At 38.8% G+C, this 20,901-nt stretch overlaps 1 protein-coding gene across 2 annotated transcripts in view; it reads right to left on the reverse strand.

The window, feature by feature from the left end:
* Positions 1–1,336: 1,336 nt before the first annotated feature.
* Positions 1,337–20,901, reverse strand: part of LOC132311091 (uncharacterized) — a 29,332-nt gene continuing 9,767 nt past the window's right edge. Inside the window, exons 9-13 of one of the 2 annotated variants that reach the window (XM_059808818.1) lie at positions 19,564–19,821; positions 5,121–5,222; positions 4,946–4,999; positions 3,671–3,779; positions 1,337–1,988 (exon numbers count right to left, since the gene is read on the reverse strand). In XM_059808818.1, coding sequence (XP_059664801.1) covers positions 1,819–1,988; positions 3,671–3,779; positions 4,946–4,999; positions 5,121–5,222; positions 19,564–19,821 — 693 coding nt within the window. In that variant the 3' untranslated portion in view covers positions 1,337–1,818. Of the gene's footprint in view, positions 1,989–3,412; positions 3,561–3,670; positions 3,780–4,945; positions 5,000–5,120; positions 5,223–19,563; positions 19,822–20,901 lie in introns of those variants that run through there. The other variant, XM_059808819.1, reaches the window with a different exon arrangement.

Raw genomic sequence — 20,901 nt, forward strand, 5'->3', positions numbered from 1 at the left:
ATTGAGCTCAGGTTGATTAATTAGAGTTGAAGATAGGGTTGGGTTGAGTTTGGGTTTAGCATTTTTATATGGTGGGTTGGGCTCAAGTAATACCTCAAACTCGTTCGAGTTGCAGCCCTACCTCGAATACCCCAAGTTAATCCCAAAAAAAAAAAAAAAACTTTATCCATTGAAATTATGGTAGTTTGTGGATGAAAACTGATTTTGGCACTGTGATTTAAATATGCCTCGTCCTCTTAACAATTATGCAATTATGTGCTATTTTTTTTTTTGAGAAAAGTAGTCGAAGTGTGGAGTTGGCTTGGGGACTCCAAGTTGCCTATATAAATAAGGATAATGATTTTTGCACCGAATAGCATTAAATTGCTAGACTTACTATTTTAATTGGTCAATTATACAACAAATAAGGAAGTAGAACTCTCAGCCAATTAAAAATTATTCGGTTAGGCAATTCACTACAAGTGTTCAGTGTGAGTACCACTCCTCTATAAATAAACCACAGTTGCACTAAATAAATGCTAAGTTAATAAAAATATTTATTTGAGCACCAAACAGTGTCCCCATGGGAGCAATGTGGTTGTGTTCCTGTCATTCTCACAATTCTCCTTCTATGTAGTAACAACCAGCTATCCGACTCCTCCTCCGGAATCTTACTAGTGTGGATATCCAATTTTGATATAAGCAAAGAAAATTATAATATTCCCAAGAGAAAAATATTTCGAAAGCAAGGAGAATGCTCGCTACTACTCACCATTGGCTTGAGGTACATTGTCGGTATTTACCCAAATTAGTTTCAGTGGTCCTCAACCATGAAATAGGCTAAGAATCTGATTCAATTAAATATTGGACGCCTTAGAGCCAACTGAGGTGGTGGCTGAACTGACTTGACGAGGGCCGAACTCCTCACCATTCACTAGCCGAATTCTGATCCTACCATATGATCCAGACAAAGATTATACACGTACCGAACCAAAGAAATCATAATTTGGTCCTACGATATGATCAAGACAAAGATTATACACGTACCGAACCAAAGAATCATCAGAGAAATCTCATAAATTAAGCCACCATAACTCCGATATCCATTGTCAAAAACTGGGTAGAGAAATGACCTGATGATCTTAATTTATGGTTCTACTTGCAGTGTCTCAATTGCTTAACTAGTAACATAATTTTAACTTGCTGGTTGAAAAAATGCTTACAATTCCACAATCTCATTTTGAAATACAAGCAGCACAATACATTGAGAAGTTACCACCCAAATGACGTCCTACACTTTCCACGTACAGAATCTGAATTCCAGTCATTATCATATTGACAAATTACACGAAGAAAGAACAGAAAAGAAATGCATAACATATAGTAACAATATCGTTCTCCACCTCATAATCATTTACATGCAATATCAGCTTTAACTCTAATTTTCTCAATAAAAAGAAGACGACAATGATCTCCTAGAAAAATTTAGTTCTCTATCTGAATATTATATGAAGAAACATCTGAACTCCCAATTTTTTTTTAATGTTCTCCGTAAATCCAACTTCCATTCAATAAATTGTAAATCGAACCTACAATGAAATCTTACAGAAAAAATTGTCCACTGTTTCTACCCAAAAACCAAAAAGGAAAAAAATAAATAAACACAACTCTGTTCTTAGACCAGCTTTACAACGTTTCAACCCCTCCTCTCATCACGTAAACATTATTAATCCCATGTGTAGGATAAAAATAAAAATGGAGAAAGCTAAACTTGATTAAAAAATTAATGATATGCCAAAATTTTGGTGGGGTAAAAAAAATTATAGAAGAGGATATTCACTAGAACTTGGTGCTGAAAAACCCATTGGATCCTGGAACTGAAATTGGACGAATAATGGGGTAGGGAGGTTGCGTAAGAGGTATATGGCTTGGCACCGCAAGCGGCTGCTGTCCACTCGCTATAAAAGTGGGAGTCACACACACCTGCAATGCTTGAGCTGCAGCACTTCCTGCACAAAAGTTGAATTGCTTCCGTAACACATTCCAGCAACTAAATTTGAAACAAGTTCCTTCAAAAATAAAATGACTTGACTTATTGTGTTTGGTTATAAAATGTTTGTTCCAAGTAACTACAGATTTACATATGATTCATAAAGTCCTTTTGTCCAAAAATGTTTATTTGAGACTGCAAATTTCTTTCATTGTCCATAATTCAGAACTTCATGCTAAACTGAAACTGCAAAAAATTAAAATGCAAAAATTTAACCATGAACTTCATTACAAGTGTTCCGTAGGTAAATGTCTACACTAATCTAAGAAAGAATGTGTGACCTAATGAAACATCTACATTGAAATTATTAACCATCGATATCAATGAATCCATCCAAAAAAAAAACCTAGAATTGGTCCTCGTTAATTAGAGGTATTGGGAGGGCTGGACACTTGGACTAGATATAGACATAACCGTCAAAATTAAAAACACAATGTACACGAGGCTCCAGCCACAGTGGGGTCTGGGCATGGTAAGATGTCCGCAGCCTTACCCTCCACATGCGGAGAGGATATTTTCCATTTTGAAGCCGCGACCGCCAAGTTGCAATAGGGCAACCTTACCGTTGCATCAGGGGCCACCCTCAATGTGGTTGCCTCCATGGAAATCCTTATTTGCATTCAATAAAAAAAATAATTGTTTCATTAACTTCCCAAGGGATGTAACCATAGTCGAGTCTTAGTAGCCTGGTGACCAAGCTAAATAGTGGATACTTTGTTTATTTGCTTTTACATTTCACATGAAACCATTTGATTTAGTTTATCATGTTCTTTTTCCCTTCATCATGCCAGAAGATGCATGATAAGTATATTAAACAAGGTGCAGTTCACGTTAACCTATTGTATTTCTTTCTTCTTCCTCTTCCTCGTTTTATTTTTTTATTTTTATTTTTTTCTTTTTAATTTTTTTTAAAGACTGTTCAATATTAGCATTAGGATAAAATATATCATGAGAGCAATCTCACTTGCAAGGGCGTAGCCAAAGTAGGCTATGTCCCCCCTGGCACGGCCCCCACCCACTACTCTCATTTTTCTTTCCTTTACTTCTTCTGTTTTTTTTTTTTTTTTCCCTCCACTTATTTTCTTTTTGCACTTATGTATGATTTATGTAGTATGTACTACAACCTTTTTTTTCTCTTCTTCGAGAAAAATTGTAATTATATTCAATGGAAATATTACCAATATTTTGGTTCTTATATTTGTGAAGTATTTTTCTTTCTTATACTACTCCTTGATTAGCATATTATTTTGCACTGATTTTTTTTTTCTTGTTTGCCTTTTGATTTGAACAATCTATATTTGTCATGTTAGTTGGCTTTTTTTTTTTAGTTATCAAGTGTCCCCTCACCCTCACCCTCACCCTCACCCTCACCCTCAGCCCCAGCCCCAGCCCCACGTGCGGAAATGAAAACCTGGCTACGCCCCTGCTGACTTGAGCTCCATCTTTCAGCCATTAGATGAAGAACCTCACAGTAACGGAGCGCTCTTCTATGATTGCATTGCTCCATTATCACATAGATTGTGGTTACTTGCTAAAATGGAAGTTCTTGTTAGGCTATCAATAACAAACCATGACCAGATTCCTGATCACATTAGCAATAATAAAAACATTCTGCAACTTTTTCACACTTTAACTACTCACCATGATTTATTGTGTTTAAGCCTTGGTGCTTAGGAAGATGGACCTGATGTGGAGTCAGCAGAGGACGAGTAGACACTTGAGAGAGAGCTGCCGCACCCTGAGTCACATCCTTCAAAATAGAAGAGGTAAAAGAAGACAACTAAGCAATCAAAAATTTCATGTAACATACATATAGATTATATAAGAACCTTCTACCAACTAATTGGGGATGTAACATATATATATATATAAACACTAAACAGGCAAGAAAGAAAGAAAGAAAGAAAGAAAAAGAAAAGAAAATTGGAAGTGAAAATAAAAACATAAAGAAGAGAGGACTGCACAAAAGTATGAATTACAGAAACAGGCTCAAGCAAATTTATTTATAAAAAAATATATATATTCGAGCAAATAAAAATTTTGATAAGCTTTAACAGGCAGATTTTTCCTTCTAAATATCAAGGCATGAGGAGTGAGACCGACCTAATGCATATGGCCTCAAGAATTTCTTCTACTAGCTGCGAGTAGTTATAAGAAGCCACTGTTTACACATAGGCTATCATTTGAAAGTGCATTTCATCCCCTAATAGACTGCTTTATATAACAGCATTCCTCAGCGTTTTTTTGCAGAAAGAAAAAAGAACTCAAACTTCAACATTAAATTCAGTTCAACTGAGGCAGGACAGTAGTTCTTCATTCAGCCTATTTTTTATTGGGCCTGCCATGTTCATAGCTTTCTAACTGGCAATCAGATCATCATGGAGCGCACTGTAAAAAGTAGCAGCACAGCGCAACGGAAGTTACAACTAACAACCATTAAGCTAAGTGGAGTTTTCCAGTCAAAAATACGAATGAAACTATTAAGCTAAAAACAACTTAAACCATCTTCTTTGGAAAAGAAAACAGATTAACGGTAATAGTAAGATTGTCTGTTAAAATTAAAACCTGATCCCCAAATTTAATCATAACTAAAACCATCAATATCTCGCTTTTACTCTCCCTCATACATATAGGATAAATGGTTGCTCATATCATCAATTGCAGTGTTCATGCAATGAACATTAAAAGGGAGACCACATTTGGCTTGTTGGAAAAATATTTGAAGTCAACTAGAGCCTAGAAAAGCAGCTGAATAAAATTTAATGAAATAATCTGCTAGCTTATATTTTGGACTAGTCCAATTAAATAAAGTTTTTATTTTATTTTTTTTATAAGCAATTAAATAGTGTTTTGAATATCAAACTGGTATAATAATCTATCATGTAATCTAATCAAGTTGCAGGGATTGTAACTTACATGAGAAACTGGATGAACGTATACGAGCTGCCCACCCAGTCGTCCAACCATAACCTGATAATATCAATAAAAGAAGTAAATTAATTGTCCAAACATCTCTGTTTGTTGTTGCAAAACCTTGACTACTGCGAGAAAACTACCGCAAAGAGGCACATAGAATCCTCCGAATACTTACATTTAGAGAATTTGGATGAACATAGGCAGGCCCAGCTTGAAGAGGATGATACTGACCAGCATATCTGATTGGCTGTGTCCTGCTTCCCACATGGCCAACAATCTATACCCAGAAAAGAAAATCTAGTAAGAAACATAGCTGCATTTTGTACCTCAGAGATATAGATTATATCGGTGCTTGACAATTGGTTCTTGGCACCAATGCGGCATCTTGGTGCTATTAAATTCCAGCAAAATGTTTTTTCACGTAGTATTTGATCAAAATCGAGAGAGAGAGAGAGAGCAAAACATGTATACTGTATATTCAACACTTTTAACCTAATAAGCATGTGTAGGCTTATATATAAAGGGTACAAGTCTTGCATAATAACACAAGGGTCCTATCAACTAAATGTAATTACATAATGACCCAACATATATATATATAACTTCTAACACTCCCCCTCAAGCTGGAGAATATATATCAAATAATCCCAGCTTGAAACAGATAGTTCTTAACCGATTATGACCCAATGCTTTGGTAAACATATCAGCTAATTGATCTTCAGACTTCACAAATGGAGTAGAGATGCTCCCACGTAATATTTTTTCTCGAATGAAGTGACAATCAACTTCAATATGTTTGGTCCTCTCATGAAACACAGGATTTGATGCAATGTGAACTGCTGCTTGATTATCACAGAACAATGGAGTAGGAGCTTCAACTGTCAATCCAAGTTCTTTTAGAAAATGTTGTATCCATGTCAACTCACTAGTGGTATGGGCCATTGCCCTATACTCAGCTTCAACACTAGATCAAGCTACCACAGTTTGCTTTTAACTTCGCCATGTAACTAGATTTCCTCCTACAAATGTGCAGTAGCCTGTAATAGATCTCCTATCTAAAGGAGAATCAGCCAGTCAGCATCTGTAAAACCTTCCACCCTGAGATGACCATTTGGTTTATATAGTAACCCAAAACCTGGAGCTTGCTTGAGATATCGGAGAATCCGAAGAACAACAATCTATTGTGGCATTCTAGGAGCTCCCATGAACTGACTTACAACACTAATAACATATGAAATATCAGGTCGAGGAATAGTGAGATAAATTAATTTCCCAACAAGGCGACGAAATCTGCCCGGGTCATTAAATAGATCACCCGCATCAGCTACAAGTTTTGTATTTGAATCCATAAGAGTATCAACCGGAAGACCACCTACCATACCCGTTTCTTCTAATAAGTCCAACACATACTTTCATTGGGATAAACTTATACCCGTCTTGGATCTAGCAACTTCAATACCCAAAAAATACCTAAGTTTACCAAGTCTTTAGTGTGGAATCGATATTACAGAAACAACTTCAACTTAGCAATGCCTTCAGAATCATCAACTGTGATCACAATATCATCTACATACACCACAAGAATTATGAAGTCAGCTTTAGTGCACTGGTGAAATACCGAATGGTCAGTCTGACACCTGTGAGGACCAAACTTTAATGCTGCCTCAGAGAATTTTCCAAACCAAGCCAGTGAAAATTGTTTTAATCCATACAGGGTCTTTTTAAGGCAATAAACAGTGTGAAGATACTCCCCCTGAGCAACAAACCCAAGTGGTTGCTCCATATAAACCTCTTCTGCTAAGTCACCATGCAAAAAGGCATTTTTAACGTCTAACTGAAACAGAGGCCAATGTCTATTAGCAGCAAGAGAAATCAAAACACGAATAGAAGAAATCTTAGCAACAGGGGCAAACGTATCATCATAGTCAATACCATAAGTCTGGGTATAACCTTTGGCAACAAGACGTGCTTTTAAACGCTCAACAGACCCATCTGGAAGATACTTCACAGTATATACCCAGCGACAACCAACAGGTTTGGCACCTGGAGGTAATGGAACAAGAGTCCATGTGCCATTCTTATGCAAAGCATCCATTTCATCTTGCATGGCTTTCCTCCAGCCCGAATCGGACAAAGCATCCTGCACAGTCTTAGGAACAAATGTAGTAGACAACTTAGAGGAAAAACATGAGAATGATGGCGACAAGGAATTATAAGAGACATAATGAGCAATGGGATGTTTAGTAACACACGAGCGAGGAGCTTTATGAAGTGCAATTGGCAAGGAATCAGACACAGTGGAATTTGTGGGATTCAAAGACTCTGAAGATGATGGAGGAGGCACGACAACAAATGGCTTTGGTCTTCTTTTGTACACCTGTAACGGGGCAGGTGAAGGAGAGCTGGGTTGAAGAGAAAGTGAGGGAAGAGGAACCGCAGGAAGAGGCGACTCAGGAGTGATATCAAGAAGTGAATCATTATCTGAAAAATATGGGATGGACTCACAAAAGGTTACATCCGCGCTAATAAAGTACCGTTGAGAAACAGGACTATAGCAGCGATAACCTTTATGAGATCGAGAGTAGCCAAGAAAGACACATTTTGTGGCACATGGGTCTAGTTTATCAAAACCAGGATCAAGATTGTGGACATAACATACACAGTCAAAAACTCTAAGAGAAAGAGAAAACAAGGGAGAATCAGGAAATAAGATGGAATATGGAGATTTACCATCTAATACAGATGACGACATACGGTTAATAAGATGACAGGCAGTAAGAACAGCATCACCCCAAAACCGTTTAGGCATACGCATATGAAACAAAAGAGCACGGGTTACTTCTAAGAGGTGTCGATTCTTACGTTCTCCAACTCCATTTTGTTGAGGAGTATAAACACATGAATTTTGATGAATAATTCCTTTATCACTAAGATATGTATCAAAGGGGTTTGAGAAATATTCCTTAGCATTATCAGAACATAGAATACGAATTGGGCATCCAAACTGAGTTTTTACTTCTTTTCGAAATTTTTGAAAAATTAAAAATAACTCAGAACGATCTTTCAATAGAAACAACCAAGTCAGGCGAGAATACTCATCCACAAATGTCACAAAATAATGAAATTTATTGATTGAAGAATGCTTTATTAACCAAATGAAAAGGACTAGAGACACGATTATTAACCCTAGACTTGAAAGACACGTGATGATGCTTACTAAGTTGACAAACTTCACATGACAAGAATTTCAAATGACTAAGACTAGGAACTTGTTGAAGTGACGGGTGACCAAGACGACAATGCCACTGGAATGGAGACAGAGAAGACTGAAGAGCCATAGGATAAGGTTCCAAATCAAAACAATATAAGCCACCAGCTTCATGCCCCGTACCAATCTTCTTCTTCGTCTTGAGATCCTGAAACACACAAGAAGTAGGATCAAATGTAACAGAGCACTGGAGAGATTTAGTAAGCTTACTGATAGACATTAAATTAAAGGGAAACTGCGAAACATATAAAACAGATGAGAGAGACAAAGAATCACTAAGTTGAGTTGTCCCCAAACCTGAAACCTAAGTGGATGAACCATTAGCAAGAGTAACACTTTGAGAAAAAGGTACAGAATTAAAATCAGATAGACGAGAAGAACATCCAGTCATATGATCGGATGCTCCAGTGTCTATGATCCAAGGACTGCGAGTGGAAGACAATAGACACGTGTGCGCATTACCTGGGCAAAGGTAGCCGTGGAAGATGAATTAGATGCTTGCTTATAAGACAAAAACTGATTATACTCATCCCGTGGAACAGGGACTGTTTCTGATTCAGATACGTTGTGAGATCGAGAAGCAACATCATTCGGAGAGGAGGAAACTTGATTGGCATAACCAAATGGTTTGCCATGAAGGTCCCAACAAAAGTTCACAGTATGATTAGAAAGGCCACAATGAGTACATTTTCGTGATTCCCTGCCACGGCCACGTCCTCCCCGTGAATCACGACCACCACGTGTGGAGCGTCCCCCACGACCTCCACGGTAAGCATTATGTTCACCCTTTGAAACTACCAAAGCTGAACTCTCACCACTTTACCCAGAATTCAAATTTGAGGTGTCACTGGCAAGTGTAGCGCGTTGAAGTCGAGAGAACACCTCAGCAAGAGAGGGAAGGGTGGGACTACCCATAATTTGTGCACGAAAAGCCTCATATGTTGATGACAGACCGGTGAGAAAACGGACAACATTAAATTCCTCACGCTGTTGTTGCATACTTCGAACATCAACAGTAATGGGCTGATACATATTCAGCTCCTCACAGACTCCCATAACTGTGGAATAATACGCCTCTATACTATGATTACCTTGTTCAAAATGGAAGTACTGCTTACAGAGCTCATAAACACGAGTGATATTACCTGTCCCAAAATACAATTGCTACAATCTGTTCCATATCTCCTTGGCAGTATCCAAGTAAAGTAAAGTTGAACTGACTTGGGGTTCAATACTGTTTAACAGCAGAGAGATGATCTGAGCATCTTCCTTTTCCCATGCATCAAAAGAAGTATCAATTTCCTTGGGTTTATCTTTAGTCAGATGATTGCCAAGACCTCTGCTTTTGAGAAAAATTGCAACAGATTTAGCCCACAGTATGTAGTTATTCCCATTGAGTTTAACTGAAGTCATGGGAGAATGAAGACTTAATGTGGGAGAAAGCAAATCTGAACTGGACGCCATATTGAATCCAGGAAAACAGAGAAGAAGAGGGAAAAAAAAATGCAAAATTTGTATTCTGGCCGAACCTAGGAACGAGCCGGATCCAGGTAAACGGGCCGGATATGAACAAACTGGCCGGATCTGACCAAACGGTTCGGATCTTGAACAAACGGGCCGGATCCTGGGCAACAGGCCGGGTCTGGGCTATCCCTGGTTTAGTAAACCGGAATTGGAATAGCTATCCTAGGTTTAGTAAACCAGGGTTGGAATAGCATAACCGTGTAGCCAAACACGGGTCTTCTTCTTCACACCTTCACAAACACCGGTGTACAACGCGGCGGAGGCGATGGCAACCCAATCACAAGCAGCAGCTGCAACTTCCGCCCAAAAAACCAACCTCACCTCTGCAAATCGAGACGGCAGATGTCGGCGAGCTCGCTAACAACCAAAGAGGAGCTGCCGGCAACAACGAAGAAAGCAAAGACGATGACGAACAAGCTTCAGATCTGATGACAACGAACGAGGATGCAGATCCGACTACGGTGAACAAGGAATTGCCGACAACGACGAATGAGAAGCTGCTGGCATAAACACCAAAACCACAATCGTGATTCCGATTGCGATTCAGATCTTATACAAGAACAACCCACCTACTGACTCTCACACCCATGATCATTTTGCTCTGATACCATGTTCAAAATAGAGAGAGAGAGAGAGAGAGAGAGAGAGAGAGAGAGAGAGCAAAACATATATACTGCATATTCAACACTCTTAACCTAATAAGCCTGTGTAGGCTTATATATAAAGGGTACAAGTCTTGCATAATAACACAAGGGTCCTATCAACTAAATGTAATTACATAATGACCCAACATATATATATAAAACTTCTAACAGTATTCTAATAAAGACATTATAATAAGGACAAATCACTGAGGTGACAAACTCTGCTTTCAATATATATATATATATATATATATATATATCCTCGTGATTTATTAATATATTTAATGTTTAAACACCTAGTTTTTTGCTCCATTGTAAATCCATAGTTTTGTTCATGTTATGTGATCTCTCGATGGGCAAATGAACTTGACAGTGTATAGGATATTAAATTGGATGAGGCCAAAGCACATGCTGTCTTGTTTAACTATGCATGTCTATGAATGGGAAGTTGAAAGTGAAGAGGTGTAAATGGAAGTGGTGGAAAGACCATTATGGCCAGTCCAAGAGAATTGAACATTTTAGTAACCTAAATACATTTCAAGACATTCTTATAAACAACCAAAAAAAAAAAATCACATTCTCATGTGCTCAGAGAGTTTTGCATACGTGCATATATTTGTTGCTAATATATGCAGCAGATGTGGTCTAAGTTTCTAACAACAATTCAACAAGTCAGGTAGAATGGTTTATTGGTACAACCACCAAGGGCAATTGACAATTAACCAAATGTTAGCAGAAAGATTTAACCCTTCCTGGGAGAGGGACCAAAAAAAAGGTCTCCTCAGCAAATAAATGCAACTTCAATTGTCCCAGATCTATGCTACAAGTCTACAGATTCTACTTTCACATGATCACTATTCTCTACATCTAGTAGAGCATGGATGTAGAACACGGAGGAACATTACATTTAAAGCATTGTAAAAACTTCTTAAAGATAGAATGATTAAGAGTACTACTTCAGGCAATTTTATTGTTGTTGAACTCAAATTAACGTCAACTATTTCTAAACACACTATGCAACAACTACTAGACCAGCCGTTCTTTAGGAGAACGTAGCACAGCTAAGAAACAGCATATGCATAAAGCAAGTGTGCCCGAATGCAAATGTTGAGATGCAAATGCAGCAAGACAACAAAGAATAGAATTAGAAATGGTCCAATTGGAGATAACATGAGAGAAAATTGATTAAGGTGGTTTAGGCAGATACAAAGAAACCATTAAGTGCACCAGTTAGGAAGAGTGAGATGGTCCACATTTGAGGGTAATGCTAGGGGAAGGGAAAGACCAAAGTTAACACGGATAGAGTTAACAAGGATATAATAACATGTGGACTGAGGCTATGGTCTTAGATTAACGTAGCGGAAACGATAAAGAACAGGGTTAAACCCTTGAATTCACAAAGAACACACTCACAAGAGAGACACTGAAATTATATTGATAATGATGATCATTGTATGCTCAGATAATCGTGAGTGAGCTGTTCTACATCAGTCTCCCCTGCGTACAAAGAACTCGTCCCCGAGTTACCCGAATCTGGCGGATAATATTCATGTATGTCAGCCACATTGAAAGTAGAAGAAATGGCCATGTCAGCAAGTAAATCAATCACATAGGCGTTGTCATTGATTTTTTTTAGAATCTAGTACAGACCATATTTCTTGGCCTTCAACTTCTTGTTGTACGTTCCCACTGGAAACCTATCTTTTCTTAGATATACCATAACTAGGTCCCCTTCTTCAAATACTCTTTTCCTTCGTCTCTTCTCAGCTGCAGCCTTGTATTTGGCGTAAGTTTCCTCTAGATGTTTCTTGACACTCTGCTGAATGGTCTTAATGTGCTCAGTCATTTTCTCTGCAGCAACACTCTTCCCTAACAACTTCGATAAGGATACCAAATCCAAAGCAACTTTTAAAGGAATTTGCCAGTGGACCTATTAACCATGCAATTGTAAGTAAATTCTGCCTGGGCAAGAGAAAGATCCCACTATTTTGGTTTCTCTCCTGAAATACAGCAAATTAGATTTCCAAGGGTCCTATTCAGCACCTCTGTTTGGCCATCAGTCTGGGGGTGACTGGTGCTACTGAAATTAAGAGAGGTATCGAATCTCTTCCATAAAGTCCGCCAAAAGTGAGACAAGAACTTGGTGACACGATCCGAGGTAATGGACTGTGGCACCCCATGTAAACGAACCACCTCCTTAAAAAACAGATTGGCCATTTGGACTGCATCGTTCGTCTTCTTGCATGCAATAAAATGGGACATCTCGAAAAATTGATCGACCAACACAAAAACAGAGTCTGCTCCTCGTTGCGTCCTCGGCAACCCTAGAACAAAATCCATGGATAAATACTCCCATGGAGCATATGGAATAGGCATCGGTGTGTAAAGACCAGTATTATGAGATTGGCCTTTATTAGTTTGGCAGATTGAGCATCGCCGCACATGGTTCTCCACGTCACGCTTGAGTTGCGGCCAATAATACCGTTCTTCTACTAGCTCTCGCGTCTTACCACACCCTAAATGTCCTCTTAATCCTCCTCCATGCAATTCACGAACCACTTGTTCCCACAAAGAACTCCGTGGAATACACAACTAGTTGCCATTAAAGAGAAACCTTCCTGCATTTGCAACCCTTTAAAGGATTGGCTCGTTTACACACTTCCCAGGCTTGGCCAAAATCTTCGTCAGCCTCATATAACTCCTTCAAGCACTCGAACCCTGTGATTTTAACCCTCATAGTCACTAGGAAAGCTGCTCTCCGACTTAATGCATTTGCAACTTTGCTCTGTTGGCCTAACTTGTGTTTTTAGCGAGAAGGTGAACAGCTAGATATAAGCCGCCCATCACGCGTGCATCCGATTAACACTGTTTGATTGTTAATGGATTTCAGTGCCTGGTGATCTATAAACAACACGAACTCTCACTGGATAAGATAATGATCCCACGTATGCAAAGCTTGCACCACCGCATAGAATTCCAACTCATAGGTAGTCAACTTCTTGCGTGTTTCACTCAGCTTCTCACTATAAACCACTACTGGCCTTCCCTCTTGGAATAGAACTGCTCCGATTCCCACTATTGAGGCATCACAATCCACCTGGAAAAGCTTCTCAAAATCTGGAAGGACTAAGATTATGGCTAACAGTTTTTCCTTGATTAAGGAAAAACTCATCTCAACTTCCTCTCCCCATTGGAATTTTCCTTTCTTCATGCATTCTATGATGGGAGCCACAATACTACTGAAGTTCTTGATGAACCTTCGGTAAAACGTGGCTAAGTCAAGGAAACTGCGTACTTCTCCCACATTCTTCAATGTAGGCCACTCCCGAATGGCCCTCATCGTCTCCTCATCTACCCGAATGCCATCACTACAAACCACATAGCCGAGGAAAGCTAGGCTTGGGGTCACAAAGCTACACTTCTTCATATTAATGAACAGTTTATTCTACTACAAAGCTATTAATACCTCTCTCAAGCGCAAAAGGTTTTCTGCCTCTGTTTGACTATAAACCAAAATATAGTCAAAAAAACAAACTATAAATCGACCAATAAATGGTCTGAGTACCTGATTCATCAACCGCATAAAAGTGCTTAGCGCATTGGATAATCCGAATGACATGACTAACAACTCGTATAGTCCTTTTTTTGTCTTGAAAGCCGTTTCCAACTCATCCGCAGGGCGGATTCTGATCTGATGGTATCCACTCTTGAGGTCCACTTTGGTGAAGACTTTCGATCCCACCAACATATCCAACATATCATCCAACCGTGGAATGAGAAATCTGTACTTGACAATGATTCTATTAATTGCGCGACTATTAACGCACATTCTCCAACTCCCATCTTTCTTCAGTACTAGCAAGGCCGGAACAGCACATGGGCTCATGCTCTCCCAAATCAACCCTTTCTGTTGTAACTCTTCCACTTACTCTTGTAAGATTTGACTCTTGTTAAGACTCATCCGATAATGTGGTAGACTTGGCAGGCTCGCCCAGGCACAAAGTCAATGTGGTGCTGAATGTCCCTCATGGGAGGGAGACTATCAGGCAAGTCTTCCAGCACCAATTCACTAAACTCCTGCAGTAATGGTTGCACTATTGCTGGTACTGTAAAAGGAGGTTGTTCAACTACTTCCCCCTTGCACATAACAACAAAGATTTTAGGGGCAGTTGTCACTTCGCCAGAAATTCCTCACTGTTGATCAACACAACTGAATTTCCTTTGGGAAATTCGGCTTCTTTCAACGGACCCAAAACAATCTTCTGACCATTCTTGTATAGAATATACACATTGTCTCTACCACAGTGAGTGGCATCGATATCAAATTGCCATGGTCTGCCTAATATCATATGGCATGCATCCATGTCGACTACGTCACAACGCACCTCCTCTACATACGCTTTCCCAATTGAGAATGGAACGGTGCAGGTTTCAGTTACTCATGTTTCTGAGCCTTTCTTTATCCATCCAATTTTGTATGGATGGAGATGTTTCTCTGTTTTAAGCCCCAATTTTTGAACCATTGTTAAGAAAACAATGTTCTCACTACTGCCGCTATCAATAATGTCACATACCTTATGGTTGACAGTGCAACATGTACAGAACACATTATGACATTGCGGGTGCTCCTCCTTCTTTAGCGTGAACATCAACCTCCTCACAACTAAAGAGTGGGACAACAACTCGCCATTGTCTCCTTCAATCACCTCTTCTTCAAAGGTAAGGAACTCACCTTCCTCACCCTCGCCTTCCAGATTTACTGTCGGTCGCTTGGGGAAATTGTTGGATTTATGGCCAGGTTCTCCACATCGAAAACACTTGCCCATACCTGGGTGTGCATAGGAATTTTCTCTCACAGCTGGGGCTCCCCTTCCAGCAAGGCCTATGGGTGCTACGGGTTTAGCCTTTTTTGGACCATCTCCAATGCCTAGCCATGTCATTGGAACAGGGTTACTGTGGTCTGTTTACCCACGTCATGTGTAGGACGTGGAGTATTATATGAACCACGAGACCGATTCTTCGACTTCTCTAGTAACTATTCTGCTCTCTCTACCGCCGTGACAATCTCAGACAGTTTGAATAGCGGTTGCAATGCCACTTTCTCTTCAATATCCCATCGTAACCCACCTTTGAAACGGGCCACCATGCCAAATTCGGGTTCCACCAGGTTGTTACAGGATGACAGCCGATAAAATTCTTCAGCATATTCAGCAATCGTTCTACTTCCCTGCGTGCAGGACTGATATTTCTGATAAAGAACTTGTTCGTAATCAGGGGGTAAAAATCGAGCTTCCATCAACTTCTTCATCTTAACCCATATACATACCGGATCTTTAACCTCACGTGCACGAGTAGTTTTGACTTGATCCCACCATGTTGATGCGCCACCTTTCAACTTATAGGCTACGAGTTTGACTTGCTTCTCCTCCTGGATTTTCACATAGTCAAAGAAACATTCAACTTCACTAATCCAATCCAAGAATTCTTCAATACGAAGATGACCTTGAAAGGTGGGTAAGTCAATCTTCATACGAAATTCCCTGGAATCATCAATTTCCCATCGACCTCGATTATCTCCAAACACCTGTACAGCTCGGTTGTTACCAAAACCGACATTTTCCTCATAGGTTGGTTGCCTATTCGATGGGTTTGGGTTGCGATTACAAGCAGGACGTCCATGATCACTGTCGTTGGGCAACCTGTTGTTCTCGCAGTTTTGTTCTACCGTTGTCAATCTCGACAATACTTGACGCATAGTTTCATGCATATCAAGTAAGGTATGATTAACGTTGGTCTAGAACTCAGTAAACTCAGCCCTCAAAAGAGCTACTCCATCACGATCACCGCCGCTGGAGGGGTTGCTTCCAGCTCGTGAACCGGCCATCGAAACAAAGGCGAATCTTGGATTCGGAACCTTGCTCTGATACCAACTAACATAGCAGAAACAACAAAGAACAAGGTTAAACCCTTGAATTCACAAAGAACGCACTCACAAGAGAGAAACTGGAATTAAATTGATAATGATGATCCTGTATGCTCATATAATCTTGAGCGAGCTGTTCTACATCATAGATAAGAGTGGAATGGGAAAATATAATTCATGTAGCGAACTCCGGGTAATTGTGGAAAAGGCTTTGTAGATGTTGTATTTCTAAACACTAAAATTTGAACCCTTATCTAATAGAGAACGAAGGATACCGATACGCAAGACATAGAAAACCAATATAAGAAAACCCATCAATCTGAGCAAGTACATATCCACCCAAAAGAATCTGAGAAAGTATACCGGATATGTCATAATATATTGCTTTTTGTCTACTAGTCAAATGGACATTACAACTGTATTCGTGAAAGCTAAGTGTCAACCAGTACATGGATACTGAAGAAATAATAATAATAATAATAATAATAATAATAATCATAAATATTATTATTAACCCAGGAAAAAAATAATAAAAACAAACAAGAAGATACATTGTTCCACAACTTTGATTACACTACTAGTGTGAGAAGAATAACGTTAGGATTAAAGAAAAGACCAACCTGATTAAAAAGATCATACAGCTTATGCCCAGATACCTGTCAGACTCATACAGGTAACATTCCAACCCTTAGGTTTAAGTGCACCTACTCATAGCATGACATCTAGGTTTACCTTAGTCAAACCTAAGTTCACATCATATTACATGACACAGAGTCATCAAAGTGAATCAAGAATCAATAGGTTCATCAACCTCTATCACATTAACTATGCCTGCCTTAGTTAGACCTAGGTCCACATCATTTAACATGACCCTTTGGATCATCATCAAGTCCTTCAAGTACTCAAACTTACCACCCTTTAACACACCCTTACCACTTCAATTAGGTTACCCTAGTTAGACCTAAGCCACATACCAACACGAGTCATTTAGACTCAATACTTTCCAAGTCATTTACAACTTTAACACATCAATTCCTAGCTTTCCAGTTGAGCCTACCCAGTGTTATTAAAGGCGCGCCTGGGCTGCGCCTCATCCTGGTCGTCAGGCGCACCCAGTCGCAACTGACTTTTTCTATTTTAAAAAAACATTATTATTATATTTTCCTAAGCCAAAAAGGGAACTTTTTTGCCACTTCTGGAACTTTAGTTCAAAAGAATAAACAAATAAGAAAGCCAAGAGTCAAATACCAACAGGGAGAAGACGTGAGAGAGTAAGACTGTGAGACGGACATAGAAAGACGTGAGAGGGTGAGACGAATCCACGTTGCAGAGACGAACGACGAAGCCCTAGCAGAAACGAACGACAAAGCCAGGTCAGTTCTTTGTTCTTCTTCTCTCTGTCTACTTCTCTCTCTTATCATCTTTGTCTACTTCACTCTCGTATCGTCTATGTCTACCTCTCTCTCTCTCTCTCTTCGTTTACTTCTTCTCTCTCTTTTTTTTTGGGCTCCGTTTTTTTCCCCTTTTCTTCTTTAACAGCTTCTCTCCCTTCTCATCTACTTTTCTCTCTTTTCTTCCCTCTGCTTTTTTCCTTTTCTTGTTAACAGTTTTCTTTTTTTGCTGTCCCTGTCTTCTTCTCTATCTCTCTCTTCTTTTTTCTTCTGTGTCCTAAATTATTTCCTCCTGCCTTTTTTTTTTTTTGTTAACAAATTTCTTTCCTGCGGGTTTTTTTTTTTTTTTTTTTTTTACCCTTTTTTTCTATTTTTTTAGGTTAACAGTTTTTCTTTTCTTTTCTTTTTTGTCATCTTTCTCTCTCTCTCTCTCTCCTCCCCTTCTTCCTTGAATGTTGTCCTAAATAATTTCCTTCTTTTTTTTGTGTGTTCTTTTTTTTTTTTTCCCCCTTTCTGTTAACAGATTTTCTTGAAATTGGATATATGGATTTACTTTTTCATGTTTGATATTAATCTTTAGAATATTGATATGACTTATGAGATATGAATGCTTTTATGGTAGTTTAAATTTTCAATTGTGTGACTCGCTTCGCTCAAGCGTGCGCCTCACACCTAGGCTTCAAAGGACCTCTAGCGCCTCGGTCACCTTGAGCCTTTAATGACACTGGGCCTACCCTAGTTAGACCTAAGCTCACACATTGACATGAGTCCCACTTCCCTAGTTACCCATGACTTAGACATATCAACATGATTCACTTAGACTCACATCCTTCAAGTCATTCAAAACTTACCCATGCCTAGTCCATCTCAAGTCCAACTCATAAGCGTACCCATAGGTCCAAAACCCAGACACATTAGACAACTCGAGGCTAGTATGCCAACCAATTGTGGTTTAGAGAGTAAGTCTTGGTTACACTATCAGCAGGCTCTAACGTGACTGATTCTAAGTAAGAAGGTTCCAGTACACAACAAACAGCACTTGAAATATCCAGAAATCATAATATTATGAAGAAAGGGAACACAACTAAGTGGTAAAGATGACCAACGAGGTACAGTTCATTATATAGAGACATTATAGCTACTACCATGCCAACACACCTGAAGGAATGATTATTTTCTTCTTCTTCTGTTTTTCTTTTTTAAGTAGGCCTCTGCTGTCTCTAGGCCAGAAAGGGCTACAGGGTATGAATCGTGCAATATTGCTACTATCAATGTATATTTATAGAAGTAGATAATTATCACATAAAATAATTTAGGCTCATTCGAATATGAACAAAATGCTCAGTTTAAAGGGTTCCATAGCTAGGGGTTTATGCCTTTATGAACCACATACCTGGGTCATATGCATTGGTATCACTCCGTACATTAATCAATGCAGACCATAGGAATAAAGGTTAGCTAGAACATGTAAACCAGTGTTATTAACAGCCAAATAAGGGAAGAAAAAAAATATTCTAGGAACTTATGAAATTTCCAGTGTTAATCAGGAGATGACTCAAAACTGGTTAGCTGTAAACACTGCACTGACTTTACAAAAGCTTGACAAATTTTTCAGTAATTTAATTATATTCTTAAGAGAACCAGCCTGTTCATTAACCTCCAATATAGGACGAAAAGACACTAACGGGGAAAAGCATAACATTCTATGCAGGAAAAAGGTATCAAAGTTACATTATCATATGCTAACATCAAGCAGTTCGTACATGATGTCGCTTTAATAGGAGCTAGAAACAAAATCCGTGACTAAAAAGAATAGTAACTGGCTACATATAAGGAATGAGAAAATATTAAGGTCTAAAAATACGTACAGGCTGGGCATATTGAGAATCACTGCTGTCATTTCCAGTCATCAAGTTACTGATTGGAACAAACTTAACAGGTGGAGATGTACGAGGCGAAAAAGTGTTGATTTCAACATCTGGCTCTGCAGCAGCAATGGGTACCACAGGACAGTTGTCTGGTATGTAACTCACACTTGTAATTGCTGGCACCACAGGAGGAGTTGTTGATCTATGGTTTGAGAATGATGGACGGAAAATCTTTGCACCAGGGTTGAGCTTAAATTCCTAAAGCAAATATATTTCAGGGGAAAGAATTATCAATTGATCAAAAGGTTAATTCACTGACAAAAATAAAATATATGGTGAAACAATTCCAGAGAGAATATTGAAGTTTCTTTCCCATTAAAACAATGGATGACGATGGTCTTATTATTAGTTCATAACTCCAACTGATTTACAACCCTCATAAACCAAACAAGTAAACAATATTAGATGCTCTTAAAGATTAAATTAATCTCATGATTGGCTATAGCAGCTCATATAATGGTGGATCTAAAGGGGTTCCAGTTGGGGGCTACAGTGTCCCAAATTGAAATCACATCATAAATCTTTACTATCACATAATAAAAGTTCTTCACACTTATTTGTTGGGCCCCCAAGGTGGATTCTGTAATGAATTGGCACCCCCTACTACCCAAACAAGTTATCCTAGCTAATGGCCCCCTATTGAATATTGTTAATTGGCGTACTTGTCAAATCACTAAATTTATTCTATTTCCCCCAGGGGCTTCCTGTCACTTCTTCCAAGTTCCATTCTAATTTTTTTTTTTTTTGATAAGTAAAAATATATTAGAAAGACGTTCAAAAGGGGAACGCGTCCCTAATACACAAAAACGAAAGAGCAAAACCCAAACCTATGGACCAACAGAGTCCAATAGAACAAAAAAGTCATCGATCGAGGAGCAAGCGCTGCCTCTGACATAACAGAAAAGAGAGCGTAGGATAAAAGACTTAAGGTTTGCAAAACACGAATCCTTCCCTTCAAAGTTTCTGTTATTTCTCTCTCTCCAAGTACACCACCAAACACAATGTGGGGCGACCCTCCAAAAATCACAAGCATGACCAGAAACAGGGCATCTTCTCCAAGCATTAATTAATTGGAAGAGTGCTTAGGCATTACCCACAGAACGCCAAAAATACCGAATATGAGATTCCAGCAATCAGATACAAAAAAGTTCCATTCTAATTTTAGTCCCATCCATTATAGTAATTTGACTTTCACTTTCAAAATTTGATTTTTAAACAATTCGAAAAGATTATAATTTAATTTTCTTAAAAAGGGAAAATTCTAACATATATATATAT

The sequence above is a fragment of the Cornus florida genome, unplaced genomic scaffold (genome assembly GCF_030987335.1).
Source record: "Cornus florida cultivar Cherokee Brave unplaced genomic scaffold, ASM3098733v1 CherokeeBrave_3.0.0_Hap2_Chr06, whole genome shotgun sequence".
In the NCBI taxonomy this organism is placed as follows: Eukaryota; Viridiplantae; Streptophyta; class Magnoliopsida; order Cornales; family Cornaceae; genus Cornus; species Cornus florida.